General features: G+C 46.5%; 9 protein-coding genes across 9 annotated transcripts; 4 read left to right on the forward strand and 5 right to left on the reverse strand.

The window, feature by feature from the left end:
- Positions 1-320: 320 nt before the first annotated feature.
- Positions 321-1,982, reverse strand: LAJ45_04996 (uncharacterized protein; the record flags this gene model as incomplete). The annotated part of the gene is made up of 6 exons (XM_046114570.1): positions 321-350; positions 425-1,017; positions 1,092-1,286; positions 1,344-1,579; positions 1,669-1,713; positions 1,954-1,982. The coding sequence occupies 6 exons, from the start codon at positions 1,980-1,982 to the stop codon at positions 321-323; spliced, it is 1,128 nt and encodes a 375-aa protein (XP_045972119.1).
- Positions 1,983-5,200: 3,218 nt separating this feature from the next.
- Positions 5,201-6,586, reverse strand: LAJ45_04997 (uncharacterized protein; the record flags this gene model as incomplete). The annotated part of the gene is made up of 4 exons (XM_046114571.1): positions 5,201-5,657; positions 5,708-5,995; positions 6,058-6,513; positions 6,573-6,586. 4 exons carry the CDS (start codon positions 6,584-6,586, stop codon positions 5,201-5,203), a joined length of 1,215 nt encoding a protein of 404 aa, XP_045972120.1.
- A 737-nt stretch (positions 6,587-7,323) lies between these two features.
- On the reverse strand, positions 7,324-8,646 carry LAJ45_04998 (uncharacterized protein; the record flags this gene model as incomplete). The annotated part of the gene is made up of 6 exons (XM_046114572.1): positions 7,324-7,482; positions 7,546-7,722; positions 7,828-8,012; positions 8,349-8,353; positions 8,430-8,463; positions 8,523-8,646. The coding sequence occupies 6 exons, from the start codon at positions 8,644-8,646 to the stop codon at positions 7,324-7,326; spliced, it is 684 nt and encodes a 227-aa protein (XP_045972121.1).
- A 2,991-nt stretch (positions 8,647-11,637) lies between these two features.
- On the forward strand, positions 11,638-12,307 carry LAJ45_04999 (uncharacterized protein; the record flags this gene model as incomplete). The annotated part of the gene is made up of 3 exons (XM_046114573.1): positions 11,638-11,640; positions 11,897-12,209; positions 12,273-12,307. 3 exons carry the CDS (start codon positions 11,638-11,640, stop codon positions 12,305-12,307), a joined length of 351 nt encoding a protein of 116 aa, XP_045972122.1.
- Positions 12,308-14,684: 2,377 nt separating this feature from the next.
- On the reverse strand, positions 14,685-15,373 carry LAJ45_05000 (uncharacterized protein; the record flags this gene model as incomplete). The annotated part of the gene is made up of 4 exons (XM_046114574.1): positions 14,685-14,696; positions 14,765-14,962; positions 15,026-15,100; positions 15,281-15,373. 4 exons carry the CDS (start codon positions 15,371-15,373, stop codon positions 14,685-14,687), a joined length of 378 nt encoding a protein of 125 aa, XP_045972123.1.
- Positions 15,374-16,127: 754 nt separating this feature from the next.
- Positions 16,128-16,637, forward strand: LAJ45_05001 (uncharacterized protein; the record flags this gene model as incomplete). Its single annotated transcript, XM_046114575.1, has 3 exons — positions 16,128-16,325; positions 16,520-16,544; positions 16,606-16,637. The coding sequence occupies 3 exons, from the start codon at positions 16,128-16,130 to the stop codon at positions 16,635-16,637; spliced, it is 255 nt and encodes an 84-aa protein (XP_045972124.1).
- A 158-nt stretch (positions 16,638-16,795) lies between these two features.
- Positions 16,796-19,237, forward strand: LAJ45_05002 (uncharacterized protein; the record flags this gene model as incomplete). The annotated part of the gene is made up of 4 exons (XM_046114576.1): positions 16,796-17,053; positions 17,115-17,861; positions 17,920-18,468; positions 18,527-19,237. 4 exons carry the CDS (start codon positions 16,796-16,798, stop codon positions 19,235-19,237), a joined length of 2,265 nt encoding a protein of 754 aa, XP_045972125.1.
- Positions 19,238-20,357: 1,120 nt separating this feature from the next.
- Positions 20,358-21,401, reverse strand: LAJ45_05003 (uncharacterized protein; the record flags this gene model as incomplete). Its single annotated transcript, XM_046114577.1, has 3 exons — positions 20,358-20,583; positions 20,819-21,323; positions 21,389-21,401. 3 exons carry the CDS (start codon positions 21,399-21,401, stop codon positions 20,358-20,360), a joined length of 744 nt encoding a protein of 247 aa, XP_045972126.1.
- A 3,484-nt stretch (positions 21,402-24,885) lies between these two features.
- Positions 24,886-25,856, forward strand: LAJ45_05004 (uncharacterized protein; the record flags this gene model as incomplete). The annotated part of the gene is made up of 4 exons (XM_046114578.1): positions 24,886-25,533; positions 25,606-25,658; positions 25,734-25,772; positions 25,832-25,856. The coding sequence occupies 4 exons, from the start codon at positions 24,886-24,888 to the stop codon at positions 25,854-25,856; spliced, it is 765 nt and encodes a 254-aa protein (XP_045972127.1).
- Positions 25,857-26,120: the final 264 nt, after the last annotated feature.

Consider the following 26,120-nt stretch of genomic DNA (forward strand, 5'->3'; position numbering starts at 1 on the left):
GTGCGGGTGCTGTACTAGATCTCTAGTACTACCAGTGTAAAGTAACGTCACGACTTCGCCTGCTTGACGATGCTGAGGCGTGCATGTTCTAGAGTGTTGGGGGAAGATTCTAGGCGATGTTGATGCAGGCCGGGAAAAATTGATATTGGATGTATACTTGAAGTGGAGAGAGGTCACTAGGAGGGCAGCTTTTTTTTGTTCAAATCAAGTCCATTGATTTCTATTTACAACTACAAGCAATACATGCGCATGCTGAACCTGCTAAGCTAATTTTTTTTTTCTCTCCCAAAGCAAGCAAAACACAAAAATACAACATCCTTTTAACCAAAGATATGGAGAGTTCCGAGGTACTGTTTTTTCGCAAAAAGCGTTAGCACCATCATCTTGGAGTAATAAGAAGAACGAGGAAAGGAATATAACTCACATCAGTGGGGTTGTTGAATCTCAAGTTCTTGTCAAGGCTAGAGATTGCCTCGATATCGGCCTCCTCCAAATCCCACGAAGTAACGTCCAAGTTTTGCAACAACCTCTCCTGTGCATTACTCTTGGGAATAACGGCCAATCCCCTCTGGGTTGACCATCTCAGCAGGACCTGAGCTGGGGTCTTCCCAACCTTCTTAGCAATGTTTTTGATGATATCGTTGTTAAACAAAGTTGGGGTATCAGTGGCCCTCTTCATCTCGAGCTCAAGGAAGGACTGTGGTCCAAATGATGAGTATGCGGTGACGGCAATACCCTCCTCCTTAGCCAAAGAGAGGAGAGTCTCCTGGGTAAGGTATGGGTGGTGCTCAATCTGAAGGACCGAAGGGCGGATACGGGCATAGCGGAGGAGATCCATCAGGAGCGCACCCTGGAAGTTCGAGACACCAATGTTCTTTGCAAGACCCAGGTCGACGAGCTTCTCCATCTCCTCCCAAGTGGTCTGGATGGGGGTTCGGCTCTGGACAATCTTCTTCTCGAGTGTGTGCCATCCGCTGGGGTAGCTCTTTGCAGGGTCAACGTATTCGAGAGCGACGGCTGTTTTGTCATGTCAATAACTGCCGTTTGCCCAATGATTAAGTTTTATGGGGAGAGGGAGAGGGGGTTCCTACGGAAGTGGATGTAGTACAGGTCAAAGTACTCAAGACCCCACCATTCGAGTGACTGCTTGGTGATTGGAATGACGTGCTCCCTGTCGTGAAAGGTGTTCCAGAGCTTGGAGACGATGAAGAGGTCCTCACGCTTGACGAGTCCGTCAGCGATAGCACGTCTCACACCCTCACCGGCCTCCCTCTCGTTTGCGTAGTCTTGTCTCCAACATCAGTATAATTCTCAGCAGGCAAAAATCAACTGGGAGCACTCACCAAAGGCTCCGTCAAACAATCTGTAACCGGTCTTGATGGCATTGTAGACCTGGTCGGCACAGGTTGCGTTGGTGACCTTCCATAGTCCGAAGCCCACCTGGGGCATCTCATCACCGGAAGGCTGGAGCTTGATGGTTGGAACGTTGACCATAGCTGCGATTCTGGAGGTTGAAAATTTACGGATGGGGGAAAAGTAGGATATGTGCGGGGTAGATGAGGGTTTGGAGATATATCGTCTGGGAAATGATGTCAGAACACGAAACACACTTGGACGAACAAACATCATGAAGGATGGAGATGGAGATGGATTTTTTGGTTTTCTTACTTTGAAGCTTCAGATGCAGAACGACGAGATGTGATATAGAGAGAACTGAAGTGGTTCGATGAAAGCTGGGGGGATTATATACTGCCCCTCCTTTGCTACCAAGTATTTTGCAATCCGTTATGTCAAGCACTAACGGTATCCTACCCGTTGCTAGCAGTAGACTACTATCGCGGATAAATTCCCGGCAACAACTGTAAAAAGACGCTAGCTACTATTTGAAAACTACAGATGGTCTAGGAAAGACAGAAAAAAAGAAAAGAAAATCTGTTAACTTTTGCTTAAAACATCTCATGCATCAAAATGTTTGCCCTCATCGGTCAAACCTCGGGTTTCACTCCCCCATGTTGTTAATTGAGATGCGATGCCCTGCGGATGGTTTTTGCTATTATCCGAGCAATTCAGCCGAAAGCTCTCTTCAACTCCACAAGTTAAGTGTGCTCCCAACCCCACACAAGAAGAGGCAGCGGCGGGGGAAACACCGGGGATCGTGAGTTTAACGATGCATTGACCGTGGACCGGTGGAAGCAGCGGTTCCTGGACCCTTATTGTCTCAGGTCTCCATCCGATAGCCTAATGGGCGCTCTCTACATCGCATCATCAGTCCCAATGGATGAAGTAAATTGCCTAATAATATCATCGGTCAGAGAGCTCCATCTCCATCTTCTTTTTTCTTCTTACTGCGGTCGTTCAAAAAAGCCTTTTCTACCTTCAGGATCTACACACTACACACTACGCGCGGGCGAGGAGGTTCATGTGACCTTCAAAAGTCAAAAAGGTGTTGACTTTAGCCTAAAGTTCTGGCCCTAGCCCTAGAAAATCTGGGGAACGGAGAAACCTTCAACTGGAGTTTATCCGCACCTTCTCTTGCATTCAACCATTCAACACAGCAGTGTGGGACGGACGACAGCTCTCCTAGGACAAGAGCATCTACCTCATCTCATCCTCTACTCTAGCCAGGCATTCAGGCAAATCTCTCACGTTGCGGGAAAGTCCCAGAAATAAATGTTCCGATTCGAATATGCGCTGTACTCGAGTTTAAAATGGGCACAACCGGGGGATACTTTTAGCATTTTGATACGTCGCGCCGTGTCTCAGGTTTGAAACATGCAATGTTTCGATACGCACCAGTTGAATTGATGCATCTGCAACTACCGAATTGAAAGAGCTTCCCTAGCCAGCTTCAACCTAGCAGGATCGGTCGAGAACGGCGCAGAAAACACCGAAGTACCGGCTGGTTAATCTCAACTCCCAAAATACTCATACAAGAAGGAGAAGTTATTGTGTGTGATCATGAGGGGTCACTCGGGGTTTCGCGTGGGGGCCAAGTTTTGGTGACGATCAACTGATAAAGGGTTTCCCAAGAGATGAGAGAATCTCATGGGATTCGGTGACTACACCTTGGGCCATCATAAAAATGGCTGGAATCTGCCAACACGTTGAAAGGCACTAGGCCTAAGCGTTAAAGCCCCCTTGTACCTAGTAAAGATCGGCCATTAACTACTCGCTAATTATGAGTTTTCCAGGATTCGACATCCTTGATTACAGATGTAGTGAGCTGATTGTTGGCCTGAAATATTGATATATTTTTCAGTCGTGTGTACAAGCATGCTCAGGGAGCAGAGTTGGGGGTCCATGGCCTCCGACAGTGTCCATAGTATCCTCCACAGTGCTATCCAGTGCGTCTCCCAGAAAGGTATCCTTTACGGGAGCATTCTCTGCAAACCTCATACACAGTCAGATTCTTTGCGGCATGCGTTATGTTGGTCATTTTAATTGATCATTTCCTCCGAGCCCAAAATTGCGGCACGATTCCTATTAACCGTACCGCCCACAACTCCCTGGGAATATCTAGTGTACGATTATTATGCAAGGGAGTCTAACGTATGTCGGCCTACCATGTAAAGTGGTCGAGCGATGGCTGAAAATCGAGAGCAAATAGCTGGTTCGTGTCGATCTCAAAGTACGGGCTTGAGCGAACGTTACGCGAAAAGACCCGCCTTCAACCATGCCAAGGAGAGGATTTTATTCTCTCAAGTCAATCAACTTACATGTCATGAAGTACCCGAGCATAGTGAAAGACACTGTAGTCTAGAGACAGATGAATAAGAAACTGTATTCTCTGTCGTTACCCAGGTCTCCCGGTGAATCAACATTCCAGGGAGCAAGAGGCCCAGATCGATACGCATATATCGAGCACTGTAGTCCTCCTCCAGTAATCGCGGAGAGCCTCGATCGGTGGCGTATGTTGGTTTCATCTGTAAAGAACTATTTATGGGTCGAGGGTGGTATCCGAAGTAAAAGTGCTTCTGTTCCTAGGACGGAACGCGTTAAAATAGAAAAGTCATATCGTCATCTTCCAGCTCGAGTGAGCGACTGTGCGCTAAGCCTGGTGCTTTGCTGCACTTTGGTGACTTTGGTGAGCGACCGATTGTCGATCTCAATACGCCATGATATCTGGGTAACATGTTTTGTTGGGTTTCACAAAGCTCGGAATGCTTCATTATGAATCCAAAGGTATAGCTGTTGTAAGCTAGGTTCAGGTCGTGACACCACGGATAATGTCTCTCATAGATGAAATCGAGACAGGTTGTTCTCACGCAGTAGATCCAAGTGCGAAAACACACAGAAGAGCTCGATCCCCACACAAAAAAAGCTTTGAAGGGAAATTAGGCGGGTAACTCTCCGTTCGATTGGGGGAGGTGGGGGGCGCGCTGTTATCTCGTCCCATGAAGGACCGACCCATATGGGTACTGCAGACGTACAGACGTGGCGCTCCTCCTATCTATGGCGTTGTAAATTTCGTGCTGCTAGTTGTTAATGATTCTTTTTGTGTTGTGATATATATCCGTGATAGATGGTTTGATGGGTCGTAGCTGGTGTGGCGGCGTTGATGGAGGAAACGGATCTGCACTATCATCATGTGTTATCACTCGGTAGATCACAGGCGATCACTCGATAGTAATAATCCCGGGAATAACAAGTTGGACCGTAGAAAGTGGGCGCCTATGTACCAACCATCAAATACACTGGAAACAAAATAACTGAACAATAATTGCGGCGATATGTAACTGGCGATGATGTAGGAAGGAACTGTTTTCCTTTAGGTTTCTTTTAGACACACCTAAACTCCCTGGCTAAATTTATGATCAAATTTATAGAGATAGCATGTAACCCCAAATCTCCTTATAAACTTTATAGCTCTGGCCGTTTCTTAGTGTTTCAAAGTAGATTTCCCCCACAAAGCGACATTATCATATCCGCAGTTCCCCGATTTTTACAGCAAGCCCCGGCTTTTCATATTCCGCTGGCTACATACCAGGTAACCAATTTCTAGGTCTGTCATTGACAGGGGTTCATGGCCGCATTGTGCTAATATCAACTCGAGTCCCATCTAATCTCATCTATACAGTTATTTCAAGGTATTTCGGCCGTTAAGAATATCATATCATCCATCAAGGTCCGTAGGGAAAAAGTGAGCTAAAACCAAAAGAAGAAAGAAAAAGATGAAAAAAGAGAGGAAGATGAAAATGTCCTAGACTCCGGTTCCCGGAAACGCCATAGTCCCACTCAAAACGACCATCTGCTTCTCCCTACTGATATACCCCTTCACCAGGCCCTTATATATCAGCCCCGCAATCAGGCACTCCACCTCCTCGCCCTCAACCTCGACCTTCCCACTGCCCATCGCTGCCTGGAACGTCCTCACTGGTATCCTCGTACTTTTATCGCAGTACAAATACACCTTGCGGAACAGGTTCCTCATCGCGATCTCTCTTCCGCGTTCCAGTGTTAGGAAGATACGGCGCTTGACGAACTCTTGTTCGCCCGCAGCCATGGCAGCGTCGAACGCGATGAGATTGCCGGACTTAATTGTTGTACAGAGGGGGGCGAAGAGTGCGTGTAAGCGGGGGTAGCGGGAGAGGAGTGCGGCAGTGGGGAGAGTATGTGTCGTGCAGAGCTTGGTGGGGATTAGGTAGGTTAGGATTAATCTACCCGGAGTCAGTTAGCTGGTTGGTGTGGTTAGAGAGGGGGATAGTACTCTTGGTTCCTTGTAGCGTCCGGATGGCAAAGCTTCCACGCGTCCATGAGGTTCTCTCCGGCAAGGGCGTAGTTTTCTTCCAGGAAGTAAATGACACCGACGTAGTACTTGAATGTAACCTGGTGCGCCTTGGGGAACGCGCTCAGTGGCGGCATATCTGCGGTTGTGGCGGCTAGTGCGCGGAGGATATTCTTGCTGAGTGTTATGGCGTTAAGCTTGAAGTATGTTTTGAACAGGAGGTTGACGATGTAGTATGTCCCCCATTTTCGGGACTCCTCTAGCGGCGCTCTATTCTCTCTATTAGCCCTCACTCCGCACCACTCAGAAAAGCAAGAAAAAACAAGACATACCGATCACTGATGCATACCGTAAACGCCCTATTTACGATTCTCGCTGCGTCCTCCAAACACCCCGTCTTCCCCTCCTCATCCGCCTTCATCGCAATCGTCCTCAAATATTTACACGCTGTGTACATAACAGGCAGAGTCCAATGCGGCCAGCTAGCATTCTGGTACCCTCTCACAACAGCCAACATGGTCTCCTTCTGGCCCTCATACGCCCTCGCCCAAGCGCCAGGCTCCTCGTCGCGTTCCAGCGTATACGCGACCTTCCACAGTCCTATAAATGCCTCGACCCAGGCAGGACGGGACTTTGCTGGCAGCTGTGAGAGCTCATACTCGATGTCGCGGCGCACATTCGCATGGTTTGTCGAGAAGGCGAAGGAGGATATATCGGCGTTACGCGGGGAGAAAACGGCACCGAGGGCATGGCCGTTCTGCGTTTTGAGGGCAAGGCGGAATTGTTTGCTGTGGTGGGGTTAGTAATGGAGGGCTCTTGGAGGAGGAAGGGGCGTAAGGGGGCTTACTAGAGAGCTGACATGGTGGTGGTTGTGGTAGGGAGAGAGTGAGTAAAGTCACTCTCGGGGTCTAGAGGTGAGGTTAAAGGTGTTGGAGCTTCCCCGGTGGTGGGGATGCGGCTCTGGGGTCACGTGTGGGATGACATTTGAAAAGTCAACTCCACAGAAAGTTCTCTTTCTTGGCAGGCGTCAGATATCGCTCTTGTCGACTCTCACAACTTATCTGTGAGTATTGAGAGTTCTTGATATATGGACCAACATTTCCAAAGGTGCTATTCATTGTTTTTAACTATGTTATTCGAAAGAAGGAAATCCAAATTACATGCCATCGCATCCCAAAGAGAAGACAAAAGAAACCAAAACTCCGACACATCACTATCTACCAAGTAATAACACCTGAGGTATCTTATCCAATTGTTTTTTCGGTCTTTCTTTTCGTTTGTGCTGCTGAATGCTAGGTGCTTGTGCCTGTGCTTGTGTGCTTGGACGCCGACAAATCTCTTACAAAGAAGCCATCCCCATGAAGAAAAAGAATAAAAGACAGGAAAAAGAAAGCAGTAAACCCCCTTCTTCCCCGCCCCCGAGCCAATACACTAGAATATTTTTTTAGAGTTATTTTTTATTTATTTGTTTTAAGAGAAAAAACCCCATGTAACCCGTAAATTTTTATGTTCACAGAATTTTGACCCCCGGCTCCTCACACAACCGACCCCAAGCACAGAATACCCCCAACACAAAACAGAAAAGAAAGATTGTTTGTTTAATGGAAGGTGCTGGGCCTCTTGGAGCTGAACACCTTGCGTGCAGAGCTCTTCGGCACACGGTGCGGCAGAGGGAAAGAGAGACCCTTGGTCATGAGCTGCTTGGTGTATGGGCGCTTGACGTCCGCGGTCTTCTCGATCTCGACAACCTTGAGGATCTATTTTCACATAGAAATGTCAGTTTTCTTCCTCAAGGACGAAGACTTGAAAGGACTACTCACGTGGATCGACCGGAATCTAGCCCTGTGCCTGGCAGCCATGTCCTGGTAGAGGGCCTCGACAGCATCTGTACGGGAGAGCTCACGGTACTCCTTGTACATGTTGTGGGTGCCGCTGCGAGAGTCGTAACGGATCCAGATACCGAAGTTCTTAACCTTCATGGGTCGCTTCTCGTGGATCTATAAATTCCCCCACTGTATCAACAGCCATTCCTTATATATTCCCGTTCTCTGCTTTCTTTCCTCCCATTCTTTTCCAAATGACGGGACTTGCTAGGAACGTACCTCGTTCAAAGACACGATCTCACCGTTGGTCTTCTTAACCTTCCTGAGCTTCTTAAGGAAGTACCAGAAACGAGACTTAGCAACGACGGTGTTGGGAGCGAACAGGCGCATGCGGTAAAGCTTGGGGGTCTGGTCGGCTTCCGACGGGAGCTTGCGCCCAATGACTTGGTATTCTTGAAGGCGACCTGTTGAAGAAAAAAAAGCTTGCTGTCAGCGTCATTGCTTTTATAGTTCTTCTTTTTTCTGTTTGTTGGCGGTATGGTTCGGGTTCGTTGGACATGGAGGATGGAGATGGAGGCTTCATTCTTTCCCCGAGTAGCAGAGAAACATAGCACCACCATGGTAGTGCACCCCAACCCTGTCCCGCCTCTTCTCGTTCTCTGCTACTGTCCTTGTAGCTCCAGCTTGTTTTTCGCCAATCCCATCCATCTTTACCTCCATCTCCAATCCACCGTTGCGTCCCATCGCCAAACCACCAAAAGAAAAAAAGCACGGGATGTTTTTCTCTCGGAGTAACGTACCCATTCTGTATAGAAGATTCAATCAGCACGATGCAACAATCAATTTTTCTCAAGGAGGATCAAGAGGACAAGGAAACTCACGTTGCTATCTTCGAGGGGTGGTCGTGGTTGTCGTCTGTTGTTGAGGTTGGTTTGGTTGCTGTTCGTCACTTTTCCTTCGGGCAATTCCCACACCCAGAATCAATAGCCGCGGTGGTGCGGGTGCGAGGATTGTGGAATGTGTTGAGACTGCTAGGGTAGGGCTTGAGCCCTGGGCCCTGCAGGGTAACTCCCACAATGTCAATGACAACGTCAACATCTGCTGCCGCACCTCACACGAGAAGCATGTAACAAAGGGTTTGGAGACGATTGTATTGGCTAGAGTTGGAGGTTTCCTTGGGGTTACAGTCCTTTTAACTGAATTCTCAGGGTTCTTGTTGTTGCCAAAGACTCCCCATTACTTCATCACCTAATCTAATGCTAGTAACTAAGCGCTCCCTCGTCACTGGCCGTGGAAAACAACCATTTATTATTACCACATTGGAACATAATGGCTAAAAATGGCCCTTTCACTATTATACAGATGCCATAGTTGCGATAGTACATCGTAGAGAAGTGTTCCGTTGCTTTGTGTTGATATATGGGTTTGGGCGTTAGAGAAGCGAAGCAGTGCACACCGTGACGGACGGCATTTAATGGACAGTCGACAATCCCAAGACTTCCAGATCATGGAACGCGTCATGATCTATCTTTATGAGACGTGATTGACGATTGAAGCGCTTTAACCTAGCAACGGATCACAGCCCCTCACTCGCTTGATTATGTTAGGACTCTATAGCTAGGTCTCGCGGGGGAATAATCGTACCAAACAGGGCGAAAATCTAAAGTGCATATATAAATAATAAAAGTCTACGATTGCTAGCAGATCATGGCAGTGATACAAGTTCGACAATTCCTCACCAGCCCATCGATGTTTGGGCCTACTCTATGATAAGGGTTCATTGGCAAAAGAGAGCTTACCAATAAATCTCTTAATCCCTTGCGTTTGCAGTCTTGGCTCTAGAGGCTTAAAGACTTGGTCCGAAGTTTTATCTCCCAGGTAAATACCTTGGGGTTCGGCATTCCCGCACCTTGTATACAGTAATTACTAAAGTGTATCATACGCTAACAAATCCATAAGGCAAGATATGGCCTCATGAGTCCATGCATCGCAACGCTTAAGCGTGTTTCATCGAATCTTCAAACCTATGTGTATGTGTGTGCGACGAGCGGCGTGGCTTAACAGCCCAAACGGGTTGAGATCCTATTCTTTGCAAATTAAACCATTAGCACAGATAGCTATATATTTAGAAAGCGCCCATGCAAGAGTATTTTTGAGCGCACGCGAGCGTCTATTACTACTATTATCTATATAGCTATTATAATGAGCTGGAAACCCTAGAGCTCTGAATGACTGAGCGGAGACAATACTTTACCCCGGTGCCTCACTATCGAGTGGAATGGAGTATTTATCTTGTCAATTCGTGTGCAAAACCCCTTAACCCGTAAAGAGACGAAAGTGTGGCTAAGGAGATGAGCTTCGAGACCTAGTTAAGCTGCAGACGTGTGGTACCCGAGATATTTTCTTTAAACTTAAAATATGAGTGTGTTTGAGGCATATCGACTTGTGGAGCCATATTTGTACTCGTGGTTACCTACATGAAGGGCATCTGACGAAGAATATATAAAGTAAAAACCATTGAAGCAAAAATAGTGGCTAGCTGAACAGGTATTTTATTTAATTCAGGAGTAAGGAGTATGTACGTACATGTAGCCATAGTTCCTCTGCGGTGATATAGGGATGAAAAAGGTTTCTTGCTCCTTTTATTCAGACCAGCTAACAGGCGATAGAAAGATGGCTACTAATTAACCAACCCTATGGATGCCCAATTCGTTAATGTTTGGTCATCAATAGAGCGTGTATTCGGGTAAAAAAAACTATGCATGTCTATCCTCTGTATTACCCTGGTTTTATCCAACGGGCTCAAGATAGTAATAGTCCAACAAATGGCATGTTGTTTGAGGTTTCTCAACGCTAAAACCCTTCTCCCCAATTAATGTCATCTGATTTTAGAGTATCCAAATTTGTTAACTCGGGGCGTGCATTTATTCTTTGTCATAGATTGGCCCTCAGAAAAAGTCCTTGATATGGCCTTGTCTTGTTGCAGTAGTACTCGCGCTATTTTACGTCTTGAGGTATTAATATATCTTGTCGAGTTAAAGTAGGTAACCATAGATGTATTATCATTAATAGGCATATAGTACTATTTGATATCCCTAGTGATATATAGGCTCCCCAAAGCATGCGTTTTGAGACTCCTTTTAAATTTGTTCATGGTGGAAAGGGCTGTCTAACTTCCAGAAACTGCTTACTGACCCCGTTCTGAGTACTAGACATTGAAGACTCTGGATGGCGACACTTGTAAGTAAGACAGTCCAACTAGTACGCGTGGGCTAGACGTCTTTATTTAGTCCATGGGATTTGATATGAGTACCACTACCATCATGGCTCATGTTGGAATGATTCTTAAAACAGTTTCTGTTGTTTAGATCATCCGATACTAGTTAGAGTATCTACCTTTAACCTACAGGCTATCGGAACTACAGACCCGAAGTTTGAATTATCAGGGACGCTCACTTGCAATTAATGATTATCTCGGCCAACTTCTCTTCCATGGTACAGCCTTGAGCAATTGAGCGCCTGAAAGCTTAAGCGCAATACCGCAGTAATTCTTCTCAGCGGACGGTTACACAGACGTCGAAGTTGCCTTTTACAGCGCGTATGAGGGAAGATTAAGGGGCGTTTTCAAGAAAAATGACCAGAACAAGTAATTTCAACGCCAATGTGAGTGTTCGCTGAGACGAATTACTGCGGTGTTGGTTGCTGTAGGGTGGGAGCAGCTTTTCTGGGGTAGAGAACTGGGTTAGAAGAGTTTGCAGAATAACACTTTTGAATCTGACTAGAAGTGCCGACGTCTGAAACCAAATCTCCAGATGCTGATGTCCATATCTGGTAATTGAGGTTGCATGGATCCTGTGACACCTAACCCTAGCACAACCACTAACGCCACAAGAAAGTCGAGATGTGTCCTCTGGCCGGCAACCCTAACACCCCTTTACCTTACTTCAAAGCTTTCCCCGGACCACACCTCGACCGATCATCTCACTTTGACAATAACACACATCGCCCATTCTTTGACTCAACACCCATTCTTTCGGCCACCATTCATTCCCTAGATCTCTGGGTCTTCAGCAAACTTTTCTTCTAAAAATGGTATGTTCTACAGTCTCTTTCTCGTCTCGGGTAGCGACCCGTGGCCTCACCAAGCTTCTCCACCAGCACAAAGGGAGTCAGAGGTGAATGCGATGCTGGGAGTAATGAGTCAAGTGAGCGCATCGGGAGAAGATCAAACAAACGATCAATCCATGCCCAAACTTCACATATGCTCCAAGCTTGCACGGGACCCTGCGCTTAGCCTGCCTGCCCTGCACCATTATGAGGACCAATGTGTTAACAAAGTAATTACTAGTCTTCCTCACCACGCGCAACTTCTCCCACCGGTGCCACTTCTGGCTCAGAGCGCGATGTCCGCTCATCAGCCCGTGCGTCATCTCCGTCAGTCCCCGGAGGTCCTAAGGCTGTTATGCGCCGAAAGACTGCTGCCGACAGGGCTGCTCAGGCAGCAAATGCCCGTCCCTCCAGCACCCGCGCTGCCGGCGCCGGTGGAAGCAGCAGCACTATGTTGAAGCTCTACACCGACGAGTCCCCCGGACTCAAGGTCGACCCCGTCATTGTCCTCGTTCTCTCCTTGGGTTTCATCTTCAGTGTTGTGGCTATGCACAGTGAGTTTTCCTGATATTGATGAAATATGGAAGTCATGATGCTAATCTATGTTGCGAAAATAGTCATTGCCAAGCTTAGTAGGAAATTCGCCGCGTAATTGTTTTTAGCTTTTTATGCCAGTAATGGGAGGACGGTGGGATCAGGTCGGGTTGCTATGGGTTAAATGTGTATACAATATTTTTTTCTTGTTTGGTTTTGTTCTTTCCTTTTACCACTTTTAAAACGGGGACCTATTTTTTTTTTCTTACTTTTTTCACGTCACTTTACGTTCTGTGTCAGTGAATAAAGTACAATGGAGTTTAAAAAATGGACTTCTGAAAGCAAATCTGCAATTGTGTTTGGTGGAATCCCAGTGAAGCAAGATGGTCTTCGACAATGTAGCCATTGAAACCAAAGCCTCTATCAGGTACCTGCATAACAACTTGGTTTCTAGAATGTTCTTGAGGCCAGCTATGCCTCTGATATGATAACCCTGAGACATGGAGTAGATAATGCAGGAACTGATCTGATTACTAGCTTCTACCTTTCACGTGGCTTCATAATTGGGCCAGTGTAGAGTATGACAACGCGTAACTAAAATCCTTGGTCTGGTAGCAATACAATAAGTAATCTGGTATCAGATTTCTAGCTCAATCGATCAACTAACTTAGAAATTAATTGCCCGGGGACAGCCTTGCCCCACCCAAGGAATCAAGATTCACGGGGGGTGTTAGAGTGCATGAAGTATGTACGTCCAGGCATTGAGTGCTCATAGAACTGAACCTGTACCGGTCGTTTAGATTCTTCTATCTTGTGTTCCAGATATTGCATATGTTGACAAAACTTAAACTACGAGAACGTTATCCTATACAGGCGCGGCGGATGAAGTAGTTTAAACAGCTTTACGATGGTCGAATGGCAATCCCTCAGAGGGGTAGACTAGATCTTTGTTAATGAGAGGAGAGTTTCGTCTTCGACCAAGCAGCCGGAACGAATATGGTGCGCACACTCTTAAAGGTGACATGGCGGCATATGGAAGTGGGACAATTGTGGCTGCAAGATGGACTCATAGACCTATTAGAGTGCTCATTTCTAGCGATTTTACTGCATAACTGCCACAACTCGGTCAGGTTTGCTTTTTGGGGTATAAATGGGTATAATACTATTCCACTTTATTCAGTCTTGGCGCATTTTACGTACCAAAAAATACCCAATTCCAACCTCTGATAACTTTACAACCCAGACAGATATCAAGAATCTGTAAAGATAGAATTAAACTTCATTATTAGAACTAGAGTTCTATCATTTTCCGCTGAAAAGTTATTAGCAATTGACGTTTCGTCACGATCCACTACCTTTAAGAGTGGGCGCACCATACATGCACCCATATATATATATATATATATATATATATATTTTGGTAATGCCACTTTCGTTGTCTGGGGCCTCTCCACCTAATAGAAGAAGACATCCTCCGTTCACCTGGGTTTCGATAAGTGTAGGCAGGGGTGAGACACGATCTCTGTCTTGGACTTTGGGGATGGCCATATACACGATTTATGGCATGGTCGTGGCATTTTTGTGGAGAGCACCCCTCTTTTATATATAAACATGTGATGATTATTACCGATTTGTATTTTACTATACGGTTTGGCCAAATCTTGCGGCAGGGTGGGATTCGTTGTATCATTGACAGCACGCCACAGGATGAAGGGTCAAAAGGATAGATGTAGAAGACACCAAGGATTTATCTCCAGTAGATATATAGACCGCAAAGGATAGAAGGAGACTGTTGCCTTTGGGGGGGGGGGGGAATCTACGCCTCGGATGTTCAACAATCAAATTATTTGTCCCCATCATGGATCATACAAAATCACTCGCACATAGCGAATGATAATCTGTGACGCGAGCTTCTCAAGGAGCACTGTCTGCTCACAGCTGAGTTCCCCTACGAAGACTACTGCGACTCTTAGTACTAATATTTTGCGTTATGGCTTGTTGTCTAAATTTCTTTCTTCCTTTTTGCCTATTTCTGGGTTTTCTGGTCGCTTTGGGAAAGTTACGTGTGCTCCATAAATTCTTATTGGTGAAAATATATGCGTATACCTTATTCTGCATGGTGAACTGATCGCTGTTTTCTGTTGAAAGCGTATAGCTAAATGACCTTCTGCTACCACCTTTACAAGTGTATTGGACAACTAGCTCCATCTTCTACCGTCTCCAGCCCAGGCAGGCGCCCCAATTTAATAACTTCCGAGTTATATCACAAGCATCTCTGAAGCAATCACTAAGAACTTAATGTTGAACGTAGCTTTTGAACCGAATTTGAACCGAATGAATGCAATAACGAAACCAACCGACGCCGTTGACGAGGAAGAAGAAATAGGAATCATCATTTTGATACAAAGATTTTTGGATTCCCCCTTTTCCCCTAACTTTTTTGTTATTTGTTACGGACATCCTGAAGAAGAAAAAAAGAAACCCCAGCGCTACGTTTATTCCTCGACCTATAGCAATTCCACCAGTCAGTTACCAATCTCTTAAGAGGACAAGAAGGGTGAGAGTGAGAACATACAACTGATGTGTTCAGCCCCTTTGTGTTCTTGGCGCTGACGTTGACTCCCTGGACGTATGAGTAGAGTCTGTGCTTGGCACCCTCCTCGTCGTTACGTCGGCGAGAGATACGGACACGGAGACGGTAAGGAACGCCCTTGATTCCCTGCTTCCAGACCTCCTTGTTCAACAGAGGGTCGACACGGACATCCTCGGTTCCCTGAGCTTTTTGTTAGATACCCAAAAGCCGTTAATTGACCTGTCGGAGGTGAAGGTGAGGTACCATAGCCTGGAAGGCGAAGGCCTTGATCTCCTTGATGGCCTTAGGAGCCCGCTTCTTAAAGCTGGCACCGAAGATCTAGAGATTCCAGCACATCCCGTCAGCACTTGACCCTTATTTCCTTGCATATCCTCCATTTCCCCCAGAGCTCCATCTTCATTTCCTTCCTTTCCCAACTAGCTCAAATGCTCTCCGCCGTTCCATCCTTCCTTCCTCCAACAGAAACCAGTAGCCTCGGAATAATTGGGATAGACGTACCCTCTTGTGCAAGTGGATGGTGTACTCGCGGGCGACAACATCGGCGAGAGCGGACCTTCCGCCCTTGGTCTTGGTCTTTGGTGCAGGGGCCATTTCTTATTTTTTTCTGAAAATTCAGAAGAAAAAAACTGTCAGTTGAACGTTGCTCTTTTATCGAAAACGCAAGCTGGGGGCAGGAAGACGGTACCGACCTAGGGAGGGGTTGAATTATCGAGGGGTTTCGGCGTTTGTCGTGTGTCGTTAGAGTAATTGGAGATTATCGTGTTGATTTCGCTAAGGTTGGCTGTACCCGGCTTGTTGTGTGTGGTGGTTTTTTCCCACCCCGGTTGTTGTGACGGGTTTGAAGATGCTACTGATTAGGGTTTGCCCTGCTGAACCGCCATCTGATAAGGAGTGTCGATCAATGATCGATTGCAGCTTTTGGGATCTGGGCCCCTGGAGATGCTATGGTAAGAGATATGGGTTTATTGCGATACGGAACTCTTTAGAGGCTTTTGGGAGTTTGTAAAGTGAACTGTGGAGATACAGCTGGAAATACGTGTAACATTTAACTACATGTATGGAATTAATTGAATCAAGGACATTGAAGTTCGGTTGATATTCACATTCCTGTCTCTGAGAATCAACAAAAAAGGGATCTCATTTGAAAAAGGGGCAGAAACGGCATCACATACAGGATTGGAATTCAAGATTCCGATGTTCACAGCCGACTCGGTGGAAGCAACGGTTATAAACCACCAGCCCCCCTGCCCTAACCCCTAGCGCAGAGCATGTTTCCTTGATTTCGGATCCTCACAACTCCACTCAAGCTCCACTTCGACATCGTGTGTCCAAGAAACCTGACCTGATGAGCGCATCTGGAATCCCACGCCCATCCCCTCGTGGATTACCGGTCGTCAGATCGTTGCTGCACCTGTCACTGATCCCTGCTACCTCAAGTGGTCCTCAACACAACCCCTGCCTGCGCATTGATGCACCGATTGGCGGATTCAACATCCATTTTATTTTATTTGCAATTCTGACGTCGTTCCTCACGGAAGGACGGGTACCCTCGTTTCTATCCAATTGGGGGCACTTAAATGATAATCTACTAAGTCTTCCACAGGGCGAGGACGGCATTTGAGACCGGCCGTTTCTGGAATTGCTAGCGCTTTGGGAACGGACTACGGGCCAGAATTAGGCACTTTATGCACTTGTTTGCGGCACACCTCTAGACATTTTGGTTTACAAATACTGTAGGCACAGATATCGTGCTCTGCGCTGGGTGCGTGGATTATTTACGTAGACGTCATGTTCGCGTCAGTAACATTTGGTTCCTTTGACAGCTGCTCCTGGAGCTCTCCATAGTGGTGGGTAGAATAGAGCAATGAAGACCATATTAAAGACGCTCTCCCGCCCTCTCTGATCTCCGTTTGAGTTGTTTATCACAACTCCTCCTCCTCCTCCCCCATATCTATCAAAATACGCATAATTCATCTATAATATAGTATAAAATAAAAAAACACAATCACCACAATGTCCGGCGTGTTCCAGCGACTCCAGGAGTCTCTCAACGAGGCCAAAATCTCCGCAACCCACAAGGTCAACGAGATCGCTACAACAAACGAAAAGATCCTTGACCTCTACCCAAACACCGTCTCCTTCGACAAGGGCAAACATACTATGACCACTGATCATGGCACAAAAATCAACGATGTCGATCATTGGCTTAAGGCCACAGGACCCGACTCACAGGGCCCCAGTTTGCTGGAGGATCAGATTGCTAGAGAGAGAGTATGCTATTTGATATATCCAGGCTTTCGAAAGCTCAATATTAATGTTTATGACCATCTAGATCCACCGATTCGACCATGAGCGCATTCCTGAACGTGTAGTCCACGCCCGCGGAACCGGTGCCCACGGCTACTTCAAGCTCAACGAGCCCATACCCGAGCTCACCACCGCCGGCGTCCTCAATGATACCTCACGTGCCACGCCCGTCTTCGTGCGTTTCTCCACTGTTGCCGGCTCCCGGGGCTCCGCCGACACCGTCCGTGACGTACGTGGCTTCGCCACAAAGTTCTACACGGACGAAGGCATCTGGGACATTGTTGGAAACAATATCCCCGTCTTCTTCATCCAGGACGCCATCAAGTTCCCCGACTTTGTGCATGCCGCGAAGCCCGAGCCACACAACGAGGTGCCGCAGGCCCAGACGGCGCACAACAACTTCTGGGACTTCCAGTATCTGCATCCCGAGTCGACGCATATGTTTACGTGGGCGATGAGCGACCGCGGGATCCCGAGATCGTTTAGGATGATGCAGGGGTTTGGCGTGAATACGTTTACGCTCCTTAATGCGGAGGGGAGGAGGACTTTTGTCAAGTTCCATTGGATCCCCGAGCTGGGTGTGCACTCGCTCGTGTGGGATGAAGCGTTGAAGCTGGCGGGACAGGATCCGGACTTCCACAGGAAGGATCTGTATGAGGCTATCGAGAACGGGTTCTATCCCAAGTGGAAGTTTGGCATCCAGACTATCGCAGAGGGAGAGGAGGATAACTTTGATTTCGACATTCTTGATGCGACGAAGGTGTGGCCGGAGGTATGTATCTTTGTCCAAGTCTTTTAGAAAAAGATGATATGCTGATCATTGACCCTAGGACCTCGTTCCCGTCCGCGAGATCGGTGAAATGGTACTTAACCGCAACGTCGACGAGTTCTTCGCGGAGACTGAGCAAGTTGCCTTCTGCACTTCCCACGTGGTTCCTGGAGTTGGCTTCTCAAACGACCCGCTGCTCCAGGGCCGTAACTTCTCGTATCAGGATACCCAAATCTCACGATTGGGCGTTAACTGGGAGCAGTTGCCTATTAACAGGCCTGTCTGCCCGGTAATGAACTTTAACCGTGACGGTGCAATGAACCACCGTATCCACAAGGGCAAGGTCAACTACTGGCCTAACCGCTTCGAGGCTGCGCCGCCAGGAAACTACAACGGTGATGCGGGAGCGTACGTCGAGCATGCAACTAAGATGGCAGGCATCAAAGCAAGAGTCAATGGACCGAAATTCAAGGAGCATTATAGCCAGGCGCAGCTGTTCTACAACTCCCTGTCAGAGCATGAAAAGTCGCATGTTGAGCAGGCGCTAGGCTTCGAGCTAAGTCACTGCGATGAGCCAATTGTGTACAAGCGCATGTCTGAAAGACTAGCAGTAAGCCCCTATACTCAATCTCTCCCCAAGAAATAAATAGTAACTAACTTCACCACAGGATATCGACATCTCCCTCGCCCAGCGCGTCGCAAAGATGGTAGGCGGCGACCCTCCCGCCACCACCAAGCACCCTAACCACGGCCTCAAAGCCCCACGCCTCTCCCAAACCGAGTTCCCGGGCAAGCCCACCATCAAGTCCCGCCGCATCGCCATGCTCATCGCCGATGGCTTCGATATGGCCACCTTCACCGCCGTCCGCGCGGCCCTCAAGGCCCAACAAGCATCCACATTCGTCATCGCTCCCCGCCGCGGCATGATATTCCCTGCCGGCGTCGACCCCGCCACTGGCACAGGCGGCCTCATGCCCGACCACCACCTCGAGGGCCAGCGCAGCACAATGTTCGACGCAATCTACATCAACCCCGGCACCCAGAGTACGCTCACCCTGCGCGAGAACGGGCGCGCGGTCCACTGGGTGCGTGAGGCATTCGGACACCTTAAGGCCATTGGCGCCCTCGGTGATGCGATCGACTTTGTGCAACAGGCGTGTGTGCTACCCGGCGTGGCGCTCGCGCTGGACCAGAACAGCAAGGATGTGGTGACGAGCTATGGTGTGGTGACGGGGTGGAATGCGGATGTGAAGTTGCTGGAGAGCACCAAGATTGAGCCGAGTACGACGGCGTTTGGGAGCGCGTTTGCGAATGAAGTGGCGAAGCACAGGTGCTGGCAGAGAGAGCTGGATGGGTTGCATGCGAAATTGGCGTTTTAAGTGCTTCTTTTCGTTTTCTTTGGATGAACTTATTGTTAATACCCAATGGCGGGTGATATTGTATATGTATTTATTTAGTTCTGGGAGGTAACGACAGTAATGAAATCTCAACCTTTGAACAAAAAAGAAAAATGAATTGTGCGAGTGATACCTTGTGAAGTGGTGTTCAACTAGACTTTTTTGTGGATAAAACGCTCCATAGAAGGTCTGAATGTTCATCGTGGCAATTTCAGAAGCCTAAGTCGTTAGAAAAGCTCTCTACACATTACTTCACATCTCACATACAATCACTTTATTGTTGAATACCATCGGTGTCGAAGCCATGATGATGTTGACGGTAAAGTCCATTGTCAAATGAATTATGACAAGTGTGTAGATCCTGGGCTCGTTTCAACCACCAACATAGGTAACTTGAACTTCGTAGCACTCACATCGAGGAGTACCGAGTGTTCGATTCCCATAATCATCTGGAGATCATCGGTTCAGTCCAGGGGTGGGAGTTCTGTAGAGTATATTCACAGTACTTTTTGTTCTCTCGATATACACAGAAATAACCGATTTACTAATTTGAATACGTTGCCGACGAAGAGGAGAGGGGTGGGATCGCTTATTCGCTGCTACTGGATTTGAGGTAAGGGGGTGGATCTATTAGATGCCAATGCGCTGGGGGTGCTCCTACTCGTGCTCTTGTTCAGCGGGGTCATTATCTTACGATACAAGCTGGGATAGAGTATTAGAACATGTATCATTATTATTATTTTTAATAAGCTTGGCTTGAGCCTGGTCGTTTGGGCTAGCTAGGATCTGATTTTAGTACTTTCATGGTGAATTACTTCAACTGATAATTATAAGCTGTACTGTTTTCCTTACGGTTCACGAGAAATAATAATTACATATGGAAATGAAGCATTACAGAGATCTAGAGAAAGATCCATGATAAATCGATTCTTATGATACGATCCAATCGAAGTAGACCCATGCGCACATATTTAGATTCCTAAACACTTCAAATCAAAATCTACTTTACAGTTGGTAGCTTTAAGTACTCGAATCGTGATTGTACAAAGCTACTCGGTCCCCTAGTCGACACCGGCCAGACCTAAACTCTTTCTCCTGACACCTATTTCTGCTCCAACCACCGTGGTGGCTGCTGGACCTTGTGAAGCTCGAAGAGCCAGTATACTTCTCCGTTACTTCTCCTCTCGAAGCAGTTGACCACAAGGTACAGACCGTCATAGCGGATCCCTTGCTCAGGTGTGAACGCCGAACTCCCGGAAGCCGCCCGGAGCACCCGGACAGGGCGCCTGGAATACTTTGACTTCCCCATCACTCTGCTCCGCTCAGCACTAAAGCTAGAATACAGTATTCTAGCCCCTTGGTCGATATCGAGGTTTTTATATCTGGAACCTCCAGAGATTACAATACTATATGCACCAGTTTTTTTGGTACTAGAAATTCCTTCGATCGGATGGCCATGGGCCCCACGCCACCATGCTTCTTCTTGACACGACCACTGCCTGCTTCCAGTTAAACTCTGCCCATAAAGAACGGATGTTATTTGGTTAAAGGGGCGAAACTTACTCTCCAATTTTTATGCCGTTATGGCCAAGTGCCTTATGGTTTTTCCGGATAGTAGCTTTCCAGCTCCTTACGCGACGTTCCCCCCTATTGGCTACTACAGCCCTAGGGACCCTTCTCGCGACGTTCGGCGGGTGGTCTGGAGTGAAGTCGCCGGATATCCAGCGGTCGTAGAGCTTGGTGGCCATGGCCATGACCTCGCTGTCATCGTTATCTGGGTTCCGGGGGTTCCTTACTTTGTGGATCGTTAAGGTTTTCAGGACACTTGATATCCTTGATTCGCGATAAAATACACCAGCCGGGTCGAAAATAAATTGTGACGCTGTTTTGAGAGAGTTTTTTACGATTATGATTTGAGATGCCTTGGCGGGAGCGGGAGTGGCCATTTGAAGTTGTTTTGCGTAATCATTGAATTTTTTTACGATATCTTCTAGTTTCTTATAAAATGGGTCGCTCAAATGTATTGTAGCTGTTGGACCCCTCCTGGGGAAGATTTTTTTGTTGCGGGCTAGAGCAAGAATGACATTAGAATTATGCACAAAAAATTGTTCTGCTCGTTATGCTACTACTAACCAGCTATCGACATTGTTTATACAAAAGTATTGAAGAAAGTGATTGAACGAACGAGATGGGGTGACGCCGGAAAAATTTGAATGAAGAAACTCGAATAAATTAACCACAGGGCGCTGTACGAAAATAGTATGGGTTGCAACAATTAAAATTACACCAGCTTTACCAAAACCCGTATGTACGCTTGGGCTTGGCTTCGTACGATCGTAGCTAGCTGTCTGACTGGGCTATTATTCCACCGTTTCTATCTAGCACGAAAGATTATTGGGCTTAAACGTGAACAGAGTCATTCAAGGTGGGTATCTTTTAAAATGATGCCGACAGAGGGAAGAAAAAAAAAGGGGGGGGGGGGTTAATTCGAGCCACTAGTCTAGGTGAAATTAGGACAAAGTGCTAAATCGCCCGCATACGACGTGTTTTGTTTGGAAAAACAACGACGCTATTAAACACAAAAGAGAACGGGAGGGTGAAAAGTTTCTTTTACTACTGTGTATTCTAGAAGCTACGGGGTTATGTTCTGGTAGGTTCGGGAAGCTCTGGCTCGACAGGAAGAGATTTCTTTATGCCCGAGTGATCGTTCATGATTTAACAATCACTGTCAAATTAACCTAAATCAAGCTTAAGTAGGCATATAAAGTATGAATACCAAGGCTTCAGCTAGGTGAATATCCTATTTAAGGCTCTTGTAAATCGTATGTTATAAATCTACTACGGTGTACACTAAGAACCTTAAAACTATTACCTTCCTATCCAAGTATTCCGTAGAAACAACTCCAGTAACTTTCGTGATCAGTTAGCATCAGGCACCAAAGTTCTCTTACCATTAACGATTGTTCCATACTTTTCTATTACTTACTGTAAACGAGAAGTTCGCGCTCACGAAAACAAAGCATTATAAAAGGAGGGGGCGGTTTTAAAAACAATGCCAAAGTCCAAAGGGAACTCACACTTATTTCTACTTATTACTCTTCTATATTCGGGTTGGTGAGTCGGTCGGTCCCTTCCATATTAACCGCATTAGGTCAGTTAACTATAACGAGTGATATACTGTGATTATCATTCAAAACCCAACACCCCGAGGCCTGAGCATATATCCTCATGGGTAAAAACCACTTTAGTAATGTAAATATACGAGATATACTGAATTTTAAGTCTATAGGCACTATTCTAGCTTTAATTGGCTGCTTTCTGCACTTCTAATATCACAAAAATAGTTTCGCCGTATTAACCGCTGCCTTCAGTTGACGTGCTTCCTATTTCGTCCTAGTTGCTTCGGTGGGGCTGAAGAAATGGGTCCTTTCATATATCTTTACGTGTCCTATTTATTATGGAAATTATAAATGCAGAACAGTTTCGTAAACTTCCGCCTCCCCATCAACGTACTCAATGACGAATGGTTAGAGTGATAGCTCAATATTATGCTGGAAAAGCCATACCTAAGACTAGTAGCATAGCGGAGTTCAAAGTAAAACAAGCTTGATCAACAAGGGCCCCTTGATTTGAGGTGAAGGGGCCTGTCATAATAGTACACCACTTATCCCATCCGCTCCAGTCCTAGCCGAGAGCCACCGAAGAAGGTTTGATGAAGTTTGAGTTCGAGGAGTTCTACTTTCATTATCGGAGCTGGCTTCTTTTGGCTTGGTTTACTTCCTTTTCTCTATCTCTTAGAGATAGAAGTTCCTTTCAACTACCTGTGTTTTCTAAGCAGGGACTCCAGGTTCTCAGGAGTAATAAAGTAAAGTGTTCTCTAGTAACCCTTCAATTACGTCAGTGTTTCTACGATGAAGACAGGTAGACATATGCGCGTATTCCAACCAATCAGGACCAGAGTAGCTCGTTCTCTAAACAAACGAGCCTTGGTATGGCGACTGGGGCGGCGCGCGGAAAAGGGCCTATTCGTGCGAATTGCCCTTTGGCAGTAATATCCAATTTAGCTCAATCGAGTGATCTTAAATGATTTCATTTGCCGCTGAAGGACTTGGAAATATGCACTGACCTGTTTGTACTTAGGCGTTTTAGGCTACATCAGTGTGTACCAAGCCCGACAACGCTAGCTGTTGGGAATGGGCCTTCATCATGCCAGGCACTGACCAAAAGCAAATTGCTGGGGCCGTTTAGAGATTCCTCGATGCATATGCATATGAAAATACCCCATCTAGGGTATGTTTCTCGATACGATCAACCAATGAAATACACAGCATGACCGGAAACTAGTAATACATCCAAGAGATATGTGATATATCGAGTTTCAGAGCAGAAACCGACATCTCCGGATTGTCCCCGACACTTCAAGGATGTAATGAAAACCCCACATGCTCTTCAAATATCTTGGTTTCTTTTTGTGCGGACCTATTTCCCTTCCAATTGAACCTGGGTTTCAAAGTGTGGGCCCATAATATTTGCACTTTATGCATGGTGGGTTTTATCCAATTCCGTCAGTATCCCGGTTCTAACTGCACTAAAAGAGGTGCTATTGGTAGTGAGGACACCTCGATAACATGATAATAGAACCAGCTGTTAAGGTCCGTCACAAAATACGGCAGTGCATCGGATAATCCATGGAACCGATCCAAAATGTCGCCACCAGACACAACCAAGAAGGCAGACATTTAGAATGCAGTCAATCGGTGATACGAGATCGAAGCAGCATAAGATCCCCGTAAAATTTCTCAGCTGAATTGCGACGATGCCAATTCCAATGCACTGAAGAACGCCGTCCATGATTTGCCGTCCGGGAATATTGACTACTCACCCCCGAGGGAAAAACCTTCACATAGATGAGAATATGACAAGTTGGACACTGATTAATTCGAAAGAGGCACCTGCTCAGCTGATCAAAATGTCCTCGATGATCATCACTGGGCGCGAACCTGCAATTACTCTCAATCAGCGAAAGTAGTTGGATTGCAGAACGCATGACAGGGGAATACGCTGCCTTATTTGTTACATCCTTCTGTCACCTGAGAAAGAGATAAGAGTGGTGGGTGTCCGGCCGGACAAGAGATAGCACACAGATGGGAAGGGCCCGCCAATGAACAAGAAGGAGATGGAAATCTATGTCTCGGATCGAGACCACCAAAGTAAGGGTACACGTGGGGCCGAGACCGCATGTATCTATGGGGACTTGTAAGTACTTGCAGTGACAACAAGAGGGCTTCGTAGCAAAATTTTGCCTTCGGGGATTGCTTTTGTTGGTATTATCCGCGAGTGATCGGTTGTGAAGCGAGAGTTCAGAAATGACATTGAATTATACAGATGAATCATACGAATGCTGAGTTTGATTCGCATAAACGGTTGGGAGATCTAATAAGTTTAGTTTAACTTATCTGAATCATAACGCAGAGCTTGGGGTCCTGTGATTGAAGAAGTCTCAAGGATGACGACGCGTAACAGCGCGACATGATACTTATCCTTATCGATAAGACAGACGTCTTGGCATAACATTTCGTCACATCACATGAAGCCTCAACCTCTAAACATCAACACTGGCAACCATCGCGATGGTAGAAACCGACTCTGAAGACAATATCACCATTGCTAATCCCACAAAGACACCGGCATCTAAGCGCTCCCTTGACTCCCAATCAATAGCCCAAGAAACCAAGCGCCGCCGCCTCAATGTAGCTACAAACACCCTCTCGAAACCTTTCCGTTCACCCCTATTATCAGGTCGCAAACCCTTGAGCAATACAACCCCACCAAAAGCCCCCAAAGAGCCACAATCACCAACCCCAATAATTGCATCTAAAGCTCGAAAAATACCTACACTGGTCCCCCGTAGCAGGCCGCCGTCATTCGCCAAGCAACCAATTGATCCAGAACTTGCAGCGCTCTATAAGCAGCAGTCACAACTAGAAGCAACTCTTCGCTCTAAGAAGGCGTCGCTTGATACAGTCCTTCAAGCTGTGAAGATTGAATCAGCGGAATATGATGATTCGGATGAAAAATTGGAGGAATTGATTGAGAAGTGGAGAGTTGCAGCAAGAGGTGCTGCTGATGTACTTTTTGAGTATGCAAGTGAGAGGGTCAGGAACATGGGTAGTTCTGGAGGTTGGAAAGAGATGCTTAGGCCGAAAAATCCATGGGGCGATGATGAAAAACCACAGGAGGCTGAGCAGAGACCAGTTGAACAAGAGGAAGACGATGAAGTATGTTGACTAAATCAAGTTCTTTTACTGAGGTAATTTTATAGAATACTTCGACTAATGGACAGCGGATAGTTTACAATGGAAGTTATGCTGAAGACGCTTAACATCGACTTGAACCTCATTGGGTACGATCGTGAAAGAGATTGTTGGAGTTAATGTCATTGTGTGGCATTATTTGATACGGATACCGTATGGTACAGACTCAAGATTGGCGTTATGAATTTTTTACATCTCACAAAGTATTTTACTCGGTGTATCCCCTTAAAAGTACATATATTCAAGAGCTAACGAATCTTAGAGAAAATGACCATTGTCGAAACTAATACGGAGGGCATGGTGTTTTATTTGCTCTTCAACTTGCAGGAACATTGCTTTTTTATAATTGTAGCTGGCTGAAATATGTAATAGGAAATGACTACCGCAATGCCTTTACACACAACAAATTTTACTGCTATCTTCATGCGGGGCTGCCATTCTACTCTATTGAAGAGATGCGTCGGATTCATGGCATGTCTCCGGATAGCGTGACGCGTGCGGAAATGATGGTACATCGTAGCAAAGTGCTATGTATATTAAACCAGCGTCCC

This window comes from Morchella importuna (genome assembly GCF_003444635.1).
Source record: "Morchella importuna strain M04M26 chromosome Unknown Morimp01GS013, whole genome shotgun sequence".
Taxonomy (NCBI): domain Eukaryota; kingdom Fungi; phylum Ascomycota; class Pezizomycetes; order Pezizales; family Morchellaceae; genus Morchella; species Morchella importuna.